This window comes from Branchiostoma lanceolatum, chromosome 4 (genome assembly GCF_035083965.1).
Source record: "Branchiostoma lanceolatum isolate klBraLanc5 chromosome 4, klBraLanc5.hap2, whole genome shotgun sequence".
In the NCBI taxonomy this organism is placed as follows: Eukaryota; Metazoa; Chordata; class Leptocardii; order Amphioxiformes; family Branchiostomatidae; genus Branchiostoma; species Branchiostoma lanceolatum.
In genome coordinates, this window is record NC_089725.1 from 20,749,606 (window position 1) to 20,762,893 (window position 13,288).

General features: G+C 42.5%; 1 protein-coding gene across 1 annotated transcript; it reads left to right on the forward strand.

Moving 5' to 3' along the window:
• The first annotated feature begins 5,573 nt into the window (after positions 1–5,573).
• LOC136433262 (ESF1 homolog) lies at positions 5,574–13,216 on the forward strand. The gene is made up of 13 exons (XM_066425286.1): positions 5,574–5,719; positions 6,174–6,725; positions 6,990–7,253; positions 7,687–7,805; positions 8,142–8,252; positions 8,510–8,670; positions 8,940–9,184; positions 9,523–9,711; positions 10,080–10,222; positions 10,605–10,701; positions 11,027–11,103; positions 11,424–11,588; positions 11,898–13,216. Exons 2-13 carry the CDS (start codon positions 6,206–6,208, stop codon positions 12,180–12,182), a joined length of 2,376 nt encoding a protein of 791 aa, XP_066281383.1. The 5' UTR covers positions 5,574–5,719; positions 6,174–6,205; the 3' UTR covers positions 12,183–13,216.
• Positions 13,217–13,288: the final 72 nt, after the last annotated feature.

Sequence of the window (13,288 nt, forward strand, 5' to 3'; positions counted from 1 at the left end):
CAAACCCATGTGGTGTCTGGACAAAGAAGAAGCCTTCAAGAAAGGGGCCTTCAATTGCGACCTATTAGCGAGCTTTTGTTGCGTTTTAATGAGGACCACCGACATGGTGCACAGGTGGGCGGACATGACGTCCGGTGGCATCTTGAACACGACAGATCATCCCGGGGACCATAATGAACCCGGCGTGGCATGTGGAGACCCCGGGATCTGTACACCCCAACAATGTGTCATATCTGTGACATTCAGCGTAGCGTGTTCGGAGTGACGTTGAGGTATGTGAGGAAGAAAATTGTCTACATCGTCTGAGAGCGAAAACAGCGCTTTGTGCCATAACAACGCGGTGAGAAAAATAGTGGAATGAACCAAAGATACTAAATAAACAACTTAAAGATTTAAACACCCGTCTTTTTCCAATTTAAGACATAGTATCATTCTATCCATGCAAAGGTTACGCCCAGACGTTAACTTGAATAGCGCTCTGAGTATGAGTATGAAGCTTCCCTCCTGAGTTGCGCTCCTTGAAATCCGACCTGTCTGTACATAATTATAACATGTTGACATATTCGATCGGTCTTGGTATAGGGAATGCAGACATATCTAACATGAACTCCAATGTGTGAATAACATAGTGATACAGAGAGTTACGTCATTGTCACTCAGTTAAAGAAAACGTACTTCATTTCTGCGATATTTTAGCCTCAGCAAGACTGAAAGACAAAAAAACATGCCCGTACATAATGTTACTGATTTAGAAAGATAATCCAATCTGCCCAGCTCTAGATGATCACTGGCACGACCGGATCTCCATAAGTTTAATCAGCTCCCAGCCCAGGCACAATTTCATGAAAAAAAAGTACAGGCACCTGCCTCCCTGAAGTTCTGTTACAGAATCTTGCAGATATATCAAAATACGTTAGCGGACCTAGAAAATGATAGCTTCTGTGGGCTAAGCAACATATTCTATTCTCTAGTGACAGGATTAAGTCCACCGATAAGGGCGGAAGGTCAAATGTGACGTCAGCTCATGTGATTTCATTGTGATCACGTATGTGCGGGAAGATCGTATTGCTGTCGCATCATGTCATCTAGGTTGCAATGTCCCATGTGTTCAGCTAAACTTGTTGCTATTGATATGATCAGGTACACACCAGAGATGTATATTTTGGCTAATATTCCTCCCACTATCGTCATCTGCAAAGCGGCTGTATATTTTTTTGCAGACCATAATATATAAACCACATCCTGATCCTGGCGCTTTTAAAACTAGCTGTAAGTGTGACGTCAATGGCCAGTAATGTACAGCATCCATCTGTCAATTTTGATAGGTTTTTATATGCCCGCTTATTTCTTCATGTTAGGGGGAAATCGTTATGGATTTCAAGCGGCTATCCATAATGTATGAACGACTAGAGTCGGCGAATCTGAATTTTCATGTTCTACAAAGATGGAGATAACTCTTCTGGAACCAGAAGTTTGATACACCGCCGGAGTAGAAGGCCCCCTTTCAACCTTGGAATATCTAATTTGCGTTTGGCATTTCGCTGAGTGGCGGCGGGATGCTACGCTATCGGCGCTCCTGCTGAAATCTAATAACCGTTTAATTCCCTCTCATTTTACCCATATCACCGTAAAAAGCATACCTGAGCTGAGGTTTTCGCGTTGCTAGGCGACGAGCTGTACATGCCGCCTCAGGGTAAACAAGGCGGTGTTACATGATGGCGGAACCGGGGGGCAGTCGGACCGACTGTGAGATGAAAGGACTCGGAACAGGAAAGGTTCAAACGTGATGATATTCCCCCAGATGCACAGATATTGAGTTGACGACAGGATACAGGGTTATGTGTGGGTGTTGACCACCAGTGAAGGTAAATACCGCTACTGCATATCGAGCAGAGCGATTACTGGTAAACAAAGTCAATAAACCGAGGGGGCTTTTGGAACAGACCTATCTTTATTAGCCTGATCTAAAATAAGAAAATCTGAACATTTTCAGAAGAGCAAAGTGGCCATGAAAGCGGAAATGTTCCGGTTGAATTACGCTCCTATGCAATACTGATGCTGTAGGGGAATTGGTAACAAACACAGTAGCTTTGTGCGTTGTCAGAAAAACAATTTTGACAAAGCTTTTATTCATGAATAAGGTATGCTGACATATCATACTTCATAGTAACATAGCATGTCTGGCTCTAACTTGTTGTCACCTTGGATTATGTTTGAATTCTAAACATAAGTCGCCATTGACAATATCTGTAATTCACCAATAACAGTCAGTGCGTTATTGTGGCTTTACCAGCCCTACCCTGACATCAGTGTGGCGATGTGTACAGGTGGTTTTGTGATGTTGAAACATGCCGATGATCAAACAGGTACCTGTTCAGATGCAGAATAAAAGATACGGACCTGTTTAAAGCCTGTTATGATTTACCATTTGTAAATGGAGACAGCAGAATCAGCTCAAAGATAGCTGATGAACCTGAAGCAACTGGAAAACCTGAAGATACGGATCCATCTGCGCCTATGGAATTACAATCTTTACGTACTCGTATAAGAGATGTAAAGATGCGTAAATAATTTAAATACGGCACGTTTAAATACCGTTTTTAAAGCCGTGCTGTGTATCAAAGTTATGCAGTTATCTTTATCAATCTTATCCCTTATTCTTAGAAACAGATATCGTTTCTGATGATCTTAAACATCAGTGCGTTACAGCTTGAGATATTTTTCAGAAACAATCTTATTTACAGTCTGCCTGGGAACTCGCCTTTGTCGCAGAAATAAACAACTTCCTTAATCAGAAATCGTTACATTTGCAAGTACTTCAGATGAATACTATATCTAGGAGAGCGCAGTCTTCACGGCAGTGTACGGATCTACTTCAGTTGTGTCGTCCCTCCAGTGAACTCCCTTCGAGGAGTGTGACAAAGTCCAGGACCGCAGCTGAACCGCCGTTCCCCCACCCAACACGGCACAGCCCGCCCTCAGGACCGACCAGGCAGGCCGCGGATACTGCATTATCAACCTTCAACTTCTCAGCTGTGGATGGAGTGGTTTCAATGGGACAAGTTCACGACGAAAATACACAGAAAGTAATGGTGTTGTGACATGATAGCGTGGTACTTGACTAATCTTATAGCTCTAATGCTGCACTTCGTCCGTATAGCCAACCTCTCAGAGTTGCATAGCTGATAGGAGATAGAAGGACACACAACAACACAAAAGCCAACAGTTATAAAGAAGATGTGGAGGTTTACTAATCACAAACTCAACATGTGTTTCGTACGCACTCCGACAACCAGCAAAGGTTACGAACAGAAGAAGTAATGATGTACGTGTCGCTACAGTCAGTCCCTGAGCAATAGCCGAGGATGCGTTGAAGTTCACTCGAGGGGTCTAAAATGCACAGAGGACTTGACACCGAGGTTGCGCGCGTCCGTGTGTGCGATTTGCGTGCGGCGTACAAGCGCGCACGCGCGTGTATGTGTGTGTGGGGAGGGGGGGTGACTGAGGTCTCAAGGCGGCAAGGGTATGCTGGTGAAGTTTGCCATCTCTGATTGCCTTGTCAATTTTGTTTTCTAAAAGTCTGTGACGGATTTCTAACTGCATTTCCTCAGAATTGGTGATTCTGCATTTCTTTATTTACTTCTTTTTTTTTTCAACATTGTCGACCCTTAGCAGATATCTCCATTTCGATTAATCCCTATTAAGACATGTCAATTGCTAAGCTCTTTTACCCTCCTGACCCCAATCTCCGAGTCGTTCCGCTGCATACAGATGCTGGCATTAATTCCCCGGCATCCTGACACGACATGCCGGATTCCCGGAGATAACTAACCCAGCGCGATGCAGGCGACACCAGAAATGTTTTTACATCGCTTGTCGTGATTCGTTAATCGCAGCCTGCGATGCGACGGGGACGTCCCTTGTCACTTCAGCAAATTGCTGTCACACAATGATAGGTTTTTGCACAGAGCGCAAATAACGTCGTACCCTCCAGCCCACTCGTAGTTCCACAGGTGGGGAACTTGAAGGTCAGGCAAAGTCGTGAAGTAAAGTTGCGACACGTCCCTGGAACCAAGACACGTCCTGTAACCAAGGGACTATAGTGGCATCATCAAGACCAGCCACTTACGCCGCTCTATCCTCTGGTTTAGGTAGCCGCGTCTACGTTCTTCCTAAACCTGGACAAAAGGGTACGCGACCGTGTGCTGCCATCGCGCCAACAGTAGCTACATATCTGAATGTTTTATGCTCACAACTTATCTCGATTCAACATTCCGTTTCGTAGTCGGGAATCAGGCATAAACGCACTTGAAACACAAGTGGAATGTGGAATTCTTATATAACAGATATCCTAAGTAGCTCTAGGCTCCAATTATGTTCCAAGAATTGAGTTGCCTCCCCATTCTTTTATCCAGCTGGCTCTAAAAAGATCACAGGTTTCATTTATCCACAGCGAGTAAACACGTTTAGCGGACTGAGATTGATTTTAAAGGTCGTATTTTACATAACGCCCGACTCGGCTGCGGAGTCCTATAAAACCCTGAGAATCCCCCGAAGCGATGATGTAAGGTATCATCAAAACACCGATCTGCTCCTGTAAGGAACAAGTATCACCAACGGTAATGTAGCTATCATTTCACCATCAGGGAGATGAAACCTCCATTAAGTTGAGGACCAGCGAGCTGTCGGTGATTCGCGGTGTCAGAACGCTTGGCTCTACCTGAGGACCACTCCAAGCATGTCACAGCCCATCACTCCCAGTTTATCCCCGGATAGCCGTCAAAGCTACGCCGTTTTCCCCCGGGGTAATGAACCAGCTTAGGAACTAATTGGGTTCATTCGTAAATTTGATACTGTCAATACAATATGCGGAGACATGAGATGGAATACTGATGCGCCCGCATGAACGTTAACAAGCTTCACAGGACATGGTGCTAATTTGCACCGCTTGTCCTTTAATTTGGAACCACGGTGGCTTGGAGCGAATGACAGCGTCACTACAGTCACGACATCACCAAGCCCAGGAAGATTGGGCCAAGACCTCGCGATGTTGATCAGTAGATTTTTCCCCAAGCTCTTAAGAAAATGCCGGTGAAATAAGATAATGTGGTGATGAAAGAACAGGACAGACAGACAGACAGACAGACAGACAGAAAAAAAACCCCACAAAGATATCTAAATGTTATATATTTTGCACCTTCATCATTTACTCTAATATTCATGCATACTCTGTGGAGATATATTTTCTATTTCATTGCTTGATTGCTGTTGACAACATGTTCTTACAGCAAGACAGACAACTGATGACAGGTGGTATGAACTGGTGATCACTGGTACCGCGGTGGCAGCCACCTATCACGAGCCCCACCATGCGACTTTCAACAAATGTGCATCTGTTACTGGAATGCTGTCTTGTCAAATAATCTGTCGGCTGAGTGACGGACGGGACTCATCGTTGTTAGTAACGTTACCAGCTGAAAACTAAACGTGTCTAAGGAAAGTCATTCTACTATCAAAAGTGTTTTTCTTCTTTTCCGTTTGACCTCTTGCGCATAGACTTGTGGGTAGGCTATTAAAGGTCTACCGGAAGCGGAAGTGAGCAGAAGTGCGGTGACCTGAGGAATGTACACACGTGTGTGTAGGAAGGACTTCGTTGTTTTGATTGAAAGTGACCATTCCTGGCCAACTTTGTGAGCTTAGATATTTGTAGAGGAATCTGGTAAGTCTAATCAACTTCTCTTAGATGTTGTGAAACGTCGATGCTTTCGCTCTAGAAGCGGGGGGAGTGAGGCGTGGACGTTGGGGGAGGGGGGCAACTGGTGCGTGTGCGGTCTTGCTTAGTTGTTGAGACCAATGATAAAACCTCCTTGATGAGACATGAACCGTTGTAATAGAAAGATAAAGCTAATACATACATTAGGTAGACTAACTCTCGACTAGCTTATTAGTTTCAAACTAGTTCCTCTTGGGTTTTCGTTGGAAGCCAGCAAATTATATCACCATGCAAAATTATGGTCAGATTATCTCCTAATTATATGAGGCAGGTGGAGTCGATGGACACACAACACTGTATTTTGTTTCAAAGTTTAAAAAATACTATCAACAAGCATACAAGTTGTCTTTCTGTTGTATCAATAATTTATAACGTTGATTCTCCTGATGTTGTAATACAGTATTAAAGCAGGCGTTGAAGAATAATTTCACCATGGAGGATCTCAAAAAAGACAGTCGTTTTGCCCACATCCCCAAAGACCCTCGCTTCCGTACTGTGCCCAACCATGAGCGCAAGGTCAAGGTCGACAAGCGCTTCCAGGGGATGTTTAAGGACAAGAGGTTCAAGGTCAAGTACCAGGTGGACAAAAGGGGACGTCCGATCAACCGGACATCTAAGGAGGACCTCAGAAAATTCTATGAAATGTCAAGTTCAGATTCAGAGGAAGATAGCGAGGAGGATGTAAGAACAGGAAAGTCAAAGAGGACAGAAAAGAAGGAATCATCACAGAGCAGAGCAGAATCAAAGACCAAAAAGGGAGCTGGGAACAAGTCAAGAGATGAGAGATTTGATATGAAATCTATGACCACTAAAAGTGAAGAAAAGGAAAGTTCAAGTCAACATGTAGACAGTGTTGAGAGAACTGCTCAGAAAGTAGCTGACAGTGATATCTCAGACCAGGACCAGGAAAATGATCTGGAGAGTTCTGGAGATGAAGCAGAAAGTGAATCAGGTAAGCATGTGTACAAGATATACAATGTATGAACATGTCCAAAAATGTGAAGTGTAGGTCATGATAATACATATAAGAAAACATGCAAAACAAGCTTATTCATGTAGTGTATCTTGTACATATTTATATCAATGTCTTCTCAAGCCACATGCTTTGAAAACTGACATAGTTGTTTACAAAACTTAACATGTTACATCAAAACACTCTTTGAATCATGTGACAGTTTTTTATTATATTTATACAATTCCATGTGTTTCACAACAGGCAGCGGTGACAGTGGGCCAGAAGGAGATGATTTGCCAGAAATAGGAAAGCTGGAGACAGGCAGAAGAGAGGATGGAGAAGAGGAAGATGATGATGAGTCAGATGAAGATGGCAGCAGTGATGATGAGGAGGAGGGACCCAAGGTCGACCTGGCTCGAGGAGAAGGAAACATGGAGACCAGCTCGTCTGATTCTGAGCTGGAGTTTGAGGAGGACGAGTCAGAGCATGAGTGGGGAGAGTTGGATAAATCTGCCCCTACTACAGGTTAGTGTTGGAACATTTACTTGGCACATAGTGTGATCATGCATAGGCCTTCATAACATCCTGTAAAAAGCGGTAAAAGCGGTGTCCAAGTAATTCATGTAAAGGTCTGGTCTATACCAACAAGAATGAAAACCGTCTTTTTTTATATCATGTTCTGGTGACAAATTTGTTTGAAAAAGTACTTGTCCCTAAACACCTCCCTTTCCCAACCCCACTTAGATATTCAAATTCCTCAGTGGTAACTCTCAGCATGTGATGTTGCCAGTGAACTACTGCCAGTTCCATATATGGGGGCTCCTCACACTGAATCAAAGGCAGCAACAGAAAGGGATAACCTCACCTGCTTAAGAGTTATATCACAAATCCCTTATGTGTGATCAGAGTAAGCTAATTTGTCCTGACCACTGTTTTATCATCTGGACTGTCCCTCTAGATGACCCCACCTGCAGGTTTGCTGTGTGTAACATGGACTGGGACAGGATCAAGGCTGTGGACCTGCTGGTGGTCTTCAACTCATTCAAACCCACAGGAGGAGTGGTCAAGTCTATTAAGGTACTGCCAGAGCAAGTCTCTCTATAGCATTGTGAAGTGATGTTAAGTCTAAGTCTTCTATTTCAAGAATGTTTTAAAAATAGAACATAGCAGAGTCAGTATGTTACTTTTTCTGGTACATGTAAGAAATGTTTTGATGGCCTAATTCACAATGCCTTTGCTTGAATACAGTACAGAAAAAATGTATAATCATGGAATGTATCATTAAATAGACCTTCTAAGTTTAAGTGAAAAAGAATGTAAATGCCAACCATTGTCAGAAAGAAGCCATTTGCTCTAAAGTACATGTATGAACTCATTCAAAATTGAAGATGTTGTTTTCCTTTCAACCACCAGATATTCCCATCTGAGTACGGTGCCAAGCGATTAAAGGAGGAAGACTTGCAAGGACCAGCAGAACTGCTAGGGGGAGATGATAACAATGAAGACGAGAAGGAAACAGAACAAGTGGGTATTTTGATTCTTTAATATGCCACAGCTCTCTATCATGTAGATACCGGAATTCTGTAGTTGTGCAAAATAGTACGTTGGAGTCAGTTCCAACTGCCAGTTCCTCAGTTATCAACACATATCTTCAGTATTCCTGTATACATTCATTTGTAAGATACGTTTAGAAGCAATCAGGTTACATCTAGTTTTTATATGAAGTTGTCTGAGGCCTGGCTCAAGATTTTTTGATGAACATTTTTCGCTATGGTAACCAGGGATCCAAGTACAGTACAGAGAGGCTACGCCGGTACCAGCTGAACAGACTGAAGTATTACTACGCCGTGGTGGAGTGTGACTCTGTACAGACCTCTGCTGCCATCTACAAACAGTGTGATGGGTTAGAGTTTGAGCTGAGTGCAGCCAGAATGGACCTCAGGTCAGGATCCCTCTTCCATTTGTGTTTTTTGACAGGGACAATTTGTTTGGATTAATCTTAAACTCTATGAACTTTGTGATTCTTTGACCTCTTTGTTGATTCTAACACCACACTGACCACAGGCTGCTTTGCTTTTCTTTTTATATCATATCAATGTTTCTGTTTTGTTTCTTGGGCAAAAGTGGCAGATAGATACAGACACAGCTTTTGGTACCCAAAAGAAGCCATCTGTTGCAAACTTAAAACTGTAACCCCACTGTTTTTTAAAGATTCATCCCAGATGACATGACCCTCGATGACCAGCAGCCAACCCAGGAGGCCGCAGACGTGCCGCCGACCTACAAACCATCGGTGTTCTTCAACACGGCGCTGCAGCAGACTAGCGTGGAGCTCACGTGGGACGAGACCAACAAGGAACGACTGAACGTGACCATGAAGAAGTTCAGGGAGGAGGACATTGACAAACTTGACCTGACGGAGTACCTGGCCTCATCCAGTGGGGAGGAAGATGCAGGTAAGGGGAGATGGATTCCTGGAAAGACTTACCTGAACAATACCTTGTCATAAACAATATAGGAAAAATTTGACAGTGCATAAACAACGGTATTGGACATCATGGACTAAGTTAGGTGGCTGTTATAACATGTCCAGAAAGGTATTTGAAGTAACTGCTTCCTTAGTTGAGAAGTTTAAGCTATGATTCTGACCTATCTCACACAGGCCCTCACTCTCTGTACTTGGAACAGTGTCATATCACTTTGTGAAGTGTAAACAGATATATCAGGCAACCTCGCTCCCACTGCTTGTGCTATATCTGCTCAATCAAACTTGCTCTCTGATTTGTCCATAAAGGCTTGTCCAATCTGATTGGTGCATCAAGTGATGAGGAGGAGAAGGGGGAGGAGGAGGAAGAGGAGGACAAGGAGGAGAAAGACGAGGACCAGATAGCCAAGTACCGCTCCCTGCTGCTGGGTCTGGATAAGAAGGAAGAGAAGAAGGAGTTTGAGGAAGACATGGAGATGGAGGTGACATGGGAGCCTGGTGGGTTCAGATTGTGTTTTAGACTACAATACTCTCTATATTTGTATGCTGAACAGCATAGCTGAACAGCATTATGTTTTTGATTGGTACCTGAAGAAAAAATTGACACCAAGTACTAAGGTTCGCAGATAGCATGATGTTTTATGTTCACTGATGAGTAGTTGTGACAGGAATGTATTCTACGAGTCAGTGCTTGCAGTTGTTTCAAACTTTTACAGCAGAAAACATTCTTCTGATTAGAAGAAATATAACAGCTCATTGCCTATTGTGAATTGTGATACTGGAACATGGAAAAGGGGTTAGTATGGAATCTCCCACTACAGAAAAAAGACATAAGGTGTTGAATAATTTGTTGTAATGCATCCCAGGTCTACGTGAGAAGGCAGAAGACCTGGTGAAGAAGAAGACTGAAGACAAAAAGAGCACACCCTGGCAACAGTACCTGGAAAAGAAGAAACAGAAGAAGAAGGAAAGAAAACAGGAACTGAAGAAGAAAGAGGAGGAGAAAAAGGTTCAAACAAGTTTACTTTTGCTTCACCTCAGTATAACACTGCTTAAGAACCACAGGTATAAAATTGGTGAATATGGCCATGGGTGTAACAGTAGTACTAATATTCTGGCACTTTGACAGGTAATAGGCAGGAAGTACTCTCAGCATTCTTAGATTGTTACAGGTCGTTCATTGTAATATAGCCAGGTGCTGCCACACCGCGTGCCTGCAAAGCTGGTGTGTTACACCGAAGGGCGTTTATACCGGCTACACAGATACAGATATCTTTTTTATAGTATCCAACAACACTATGATGTCTCTCTGTATTGTGGCTTCTAAAAGCAGTGCTTAACAAGTGTGTTCATTCATTCCGATATTCTTCCCTCCATCTGTCCCTCCCCAGTTTGAGGATGTGGAGGAGTCTGGTGAGGAGGACCTGCCCGCAGGAGTGGACCTGGGGGATGACTACTTCAGGGAAGAGCTGGAGCAGTTACAGACAGGTAGGGACTGTGGAACCTAGTGGAGGTTTTAGTGTTGGTAATGTATCCAAGACTTTAACTTTAACAGTCATGGCTTGTCAGATGACCTGTATCCATTTTCAGTTTCCTCCTTTCTAAAAGTCCAGGGCCTCCATAGCAGTGGGGAATTTCTTCTCAGAAGGGCCAGGTTTTTAACAATGCCTGCATATACCACTGAACAGTGTATATGAATGTGTTTATTGGGGAAAATTACACTTACAGGTAATACTAGTAGTTAGTTTTTTTTGCCAGTCATGTTGTTTCATTTATAATGGTTTTAGTGGATCAAAATTTGATTACTTCACAGATGACAAGTCAAAGAAAAGAAAGAAAAAGGAGAAGAAAAAGGTGGAGGAGCCCACACCTGAGGAGGAGAAACAGAAGGTGAGAAGAATGGGTGTTGTCTCTTGTAATTTCCTTATGTGATTTTTCATGGAAAATTCCATGTATATTATGGTGCCTTATTCCTGCTAAAAGCCCATCATTGCCATTTATATCCTTTTAGAGCAATTTTGGCATACTGTCATTACTGTGACACACAACCCTCTTGTACAGTATCCAAATTTGTATCAGTCCCAGATGATCCACATACGTTACTGGCCAAGTGCTACACAACGTTACTTAGTGATGATGGTTTCCAGGCAACAGGGCTCCCCTAATATGTAGAAACTTTTATAATGTTTTGTAAATCCTGCAATCTCCAGGCTGAGCTGGAGCTGTTAATGATGGATGAAGAGGACAACAAACGGCATTTCAACATGAAGGCCATCATCGAGGCTGAGACACAGGCAGACGAGAAGAAGAAAAGGAAGAAGAAGGACAGAAACACAACAGAGGAACCAGGGACAAAACTGGAGGACAACTTTGAGGTTAGCCCCTAGACAATCATATCTGGTGTAACTGCTAGAAATAACAAACCTTGCATTCTTGATATAGGCTGGCTCTCACTTAGCCTGGGTGCTATCCAATCACTCCTACACTCGGTACAAGTAGTGTAGGAGCCCCGGTAGTAATCGGATGGCACCCAGGCTAGCTCTTACTAAATAAGAAGACTTGATATTGCATTGCCAGATACAGATGCCGTATGAGAAAAGAACTATTTTTTCTTTAAGTAAAGAAGTTTAGATGACTTATTCTTACAAAGATATATTCATTGACATTGTTGTTCCCTTATCCAGATTGATGTGCAGGACCCCAGGTTCGAGGCTGTGTACTCCTCCCACCTGTACAACATTGACCCCTCCGATCCCGGCTACAAGAAAACCAAAGCCATGGACGCCCTCCTGACAGAGAAGCAACACAGAAGGGCAACGGGCAAGAAGAGGAAAGTGCCGACAGAGAAAAAAGTTGATCCAGCAAAGGAACAGACAAAGACACAAGAAGCATCCCTAGACATGCTGGTGAAGTCAGTTAAGGCCAAAACTAGTCAGTTCCAGGCTAGGAAGAAAATAAAGTCATCTTAGCAATTTGTACATTAAACCAACATTGGACTTAAAGGCACATTAGTCTGTAATTAGTGTTAAATCTGCTGATTTCATATCATATTCCAATGACATGTATATACGAGTAACTGAGTGAAAATATTATCTGGCTGAATTCTTATAACTGATGTGGGTAAAATTGTGTGAATGTAAACAAGGAAAGGTATTACAAGTGTGTACACACTACTGGCCATTGTCATAGATGTAACACACTTTTTGTGTTGTGCACCATGGTCTGTGACTCCATACTTCAATGTTAATCCATCAGTATTCACCAGTTAGGTCCAAATTGAGATCAGAAACATTGTGCATTGCATCCTTTTATGAAAAAGAGTTCAAAATTGTTGACAATGTAGTGGAATCTTTTTATTTTGCATAAACCTCAGGCCTCAATGAAATATAAAATAACTAGATAACAAATGTTAAGATTGCGCAGAAATTAATCTCTTTTTCCTGATTTGCTATTTTCAAATACATGTAGAAAATCATGAGAGTGGAAATAAGACAGCTGCAGTTTGAAAAGAAGCCACTCGGAGGCCCCTTGTTTAATCACTTCATTCCTAGAGCAAATCTTACACACAAACAGAAAATCAGCAACCAACCAAACTAATGGAATGATTAGGCATAAACTGCCTCCTGGAGGTTACAAAGGTTATAAGGAAACCTAAAATGAAAGCTAAATGGTCTAATAACAGCTGGTCATGTTCTACACTTTTCAAAGATACATCCACTCCTGTTCATCTGCATGCACACTGTATTTGAATTTCAATCACTGATCATAATGATTGGTTTATATTTTAAGATGGTTTGTTGTCCTTGGTCAAATTTGATAATGTCTACACTGGTATCAAGTAGATCAGGCATTGTCATCATCAGAAAATTGTACTGTCTTTCAAATAGTTCAGTACTTCAGCATTGCCCAGTAACTATCAGTTGATATATTGGTATATATTTTATAATGCCAAAATTATTCAACCATGCATTTATCTAATAAAATAGCTACTAGTGTCAGGGTACATGTTTCAGCATCTTGTCTTAGTTCCACAGAACCAAGTACATGTATTTACTTTTCTAGCAACATAGTACCT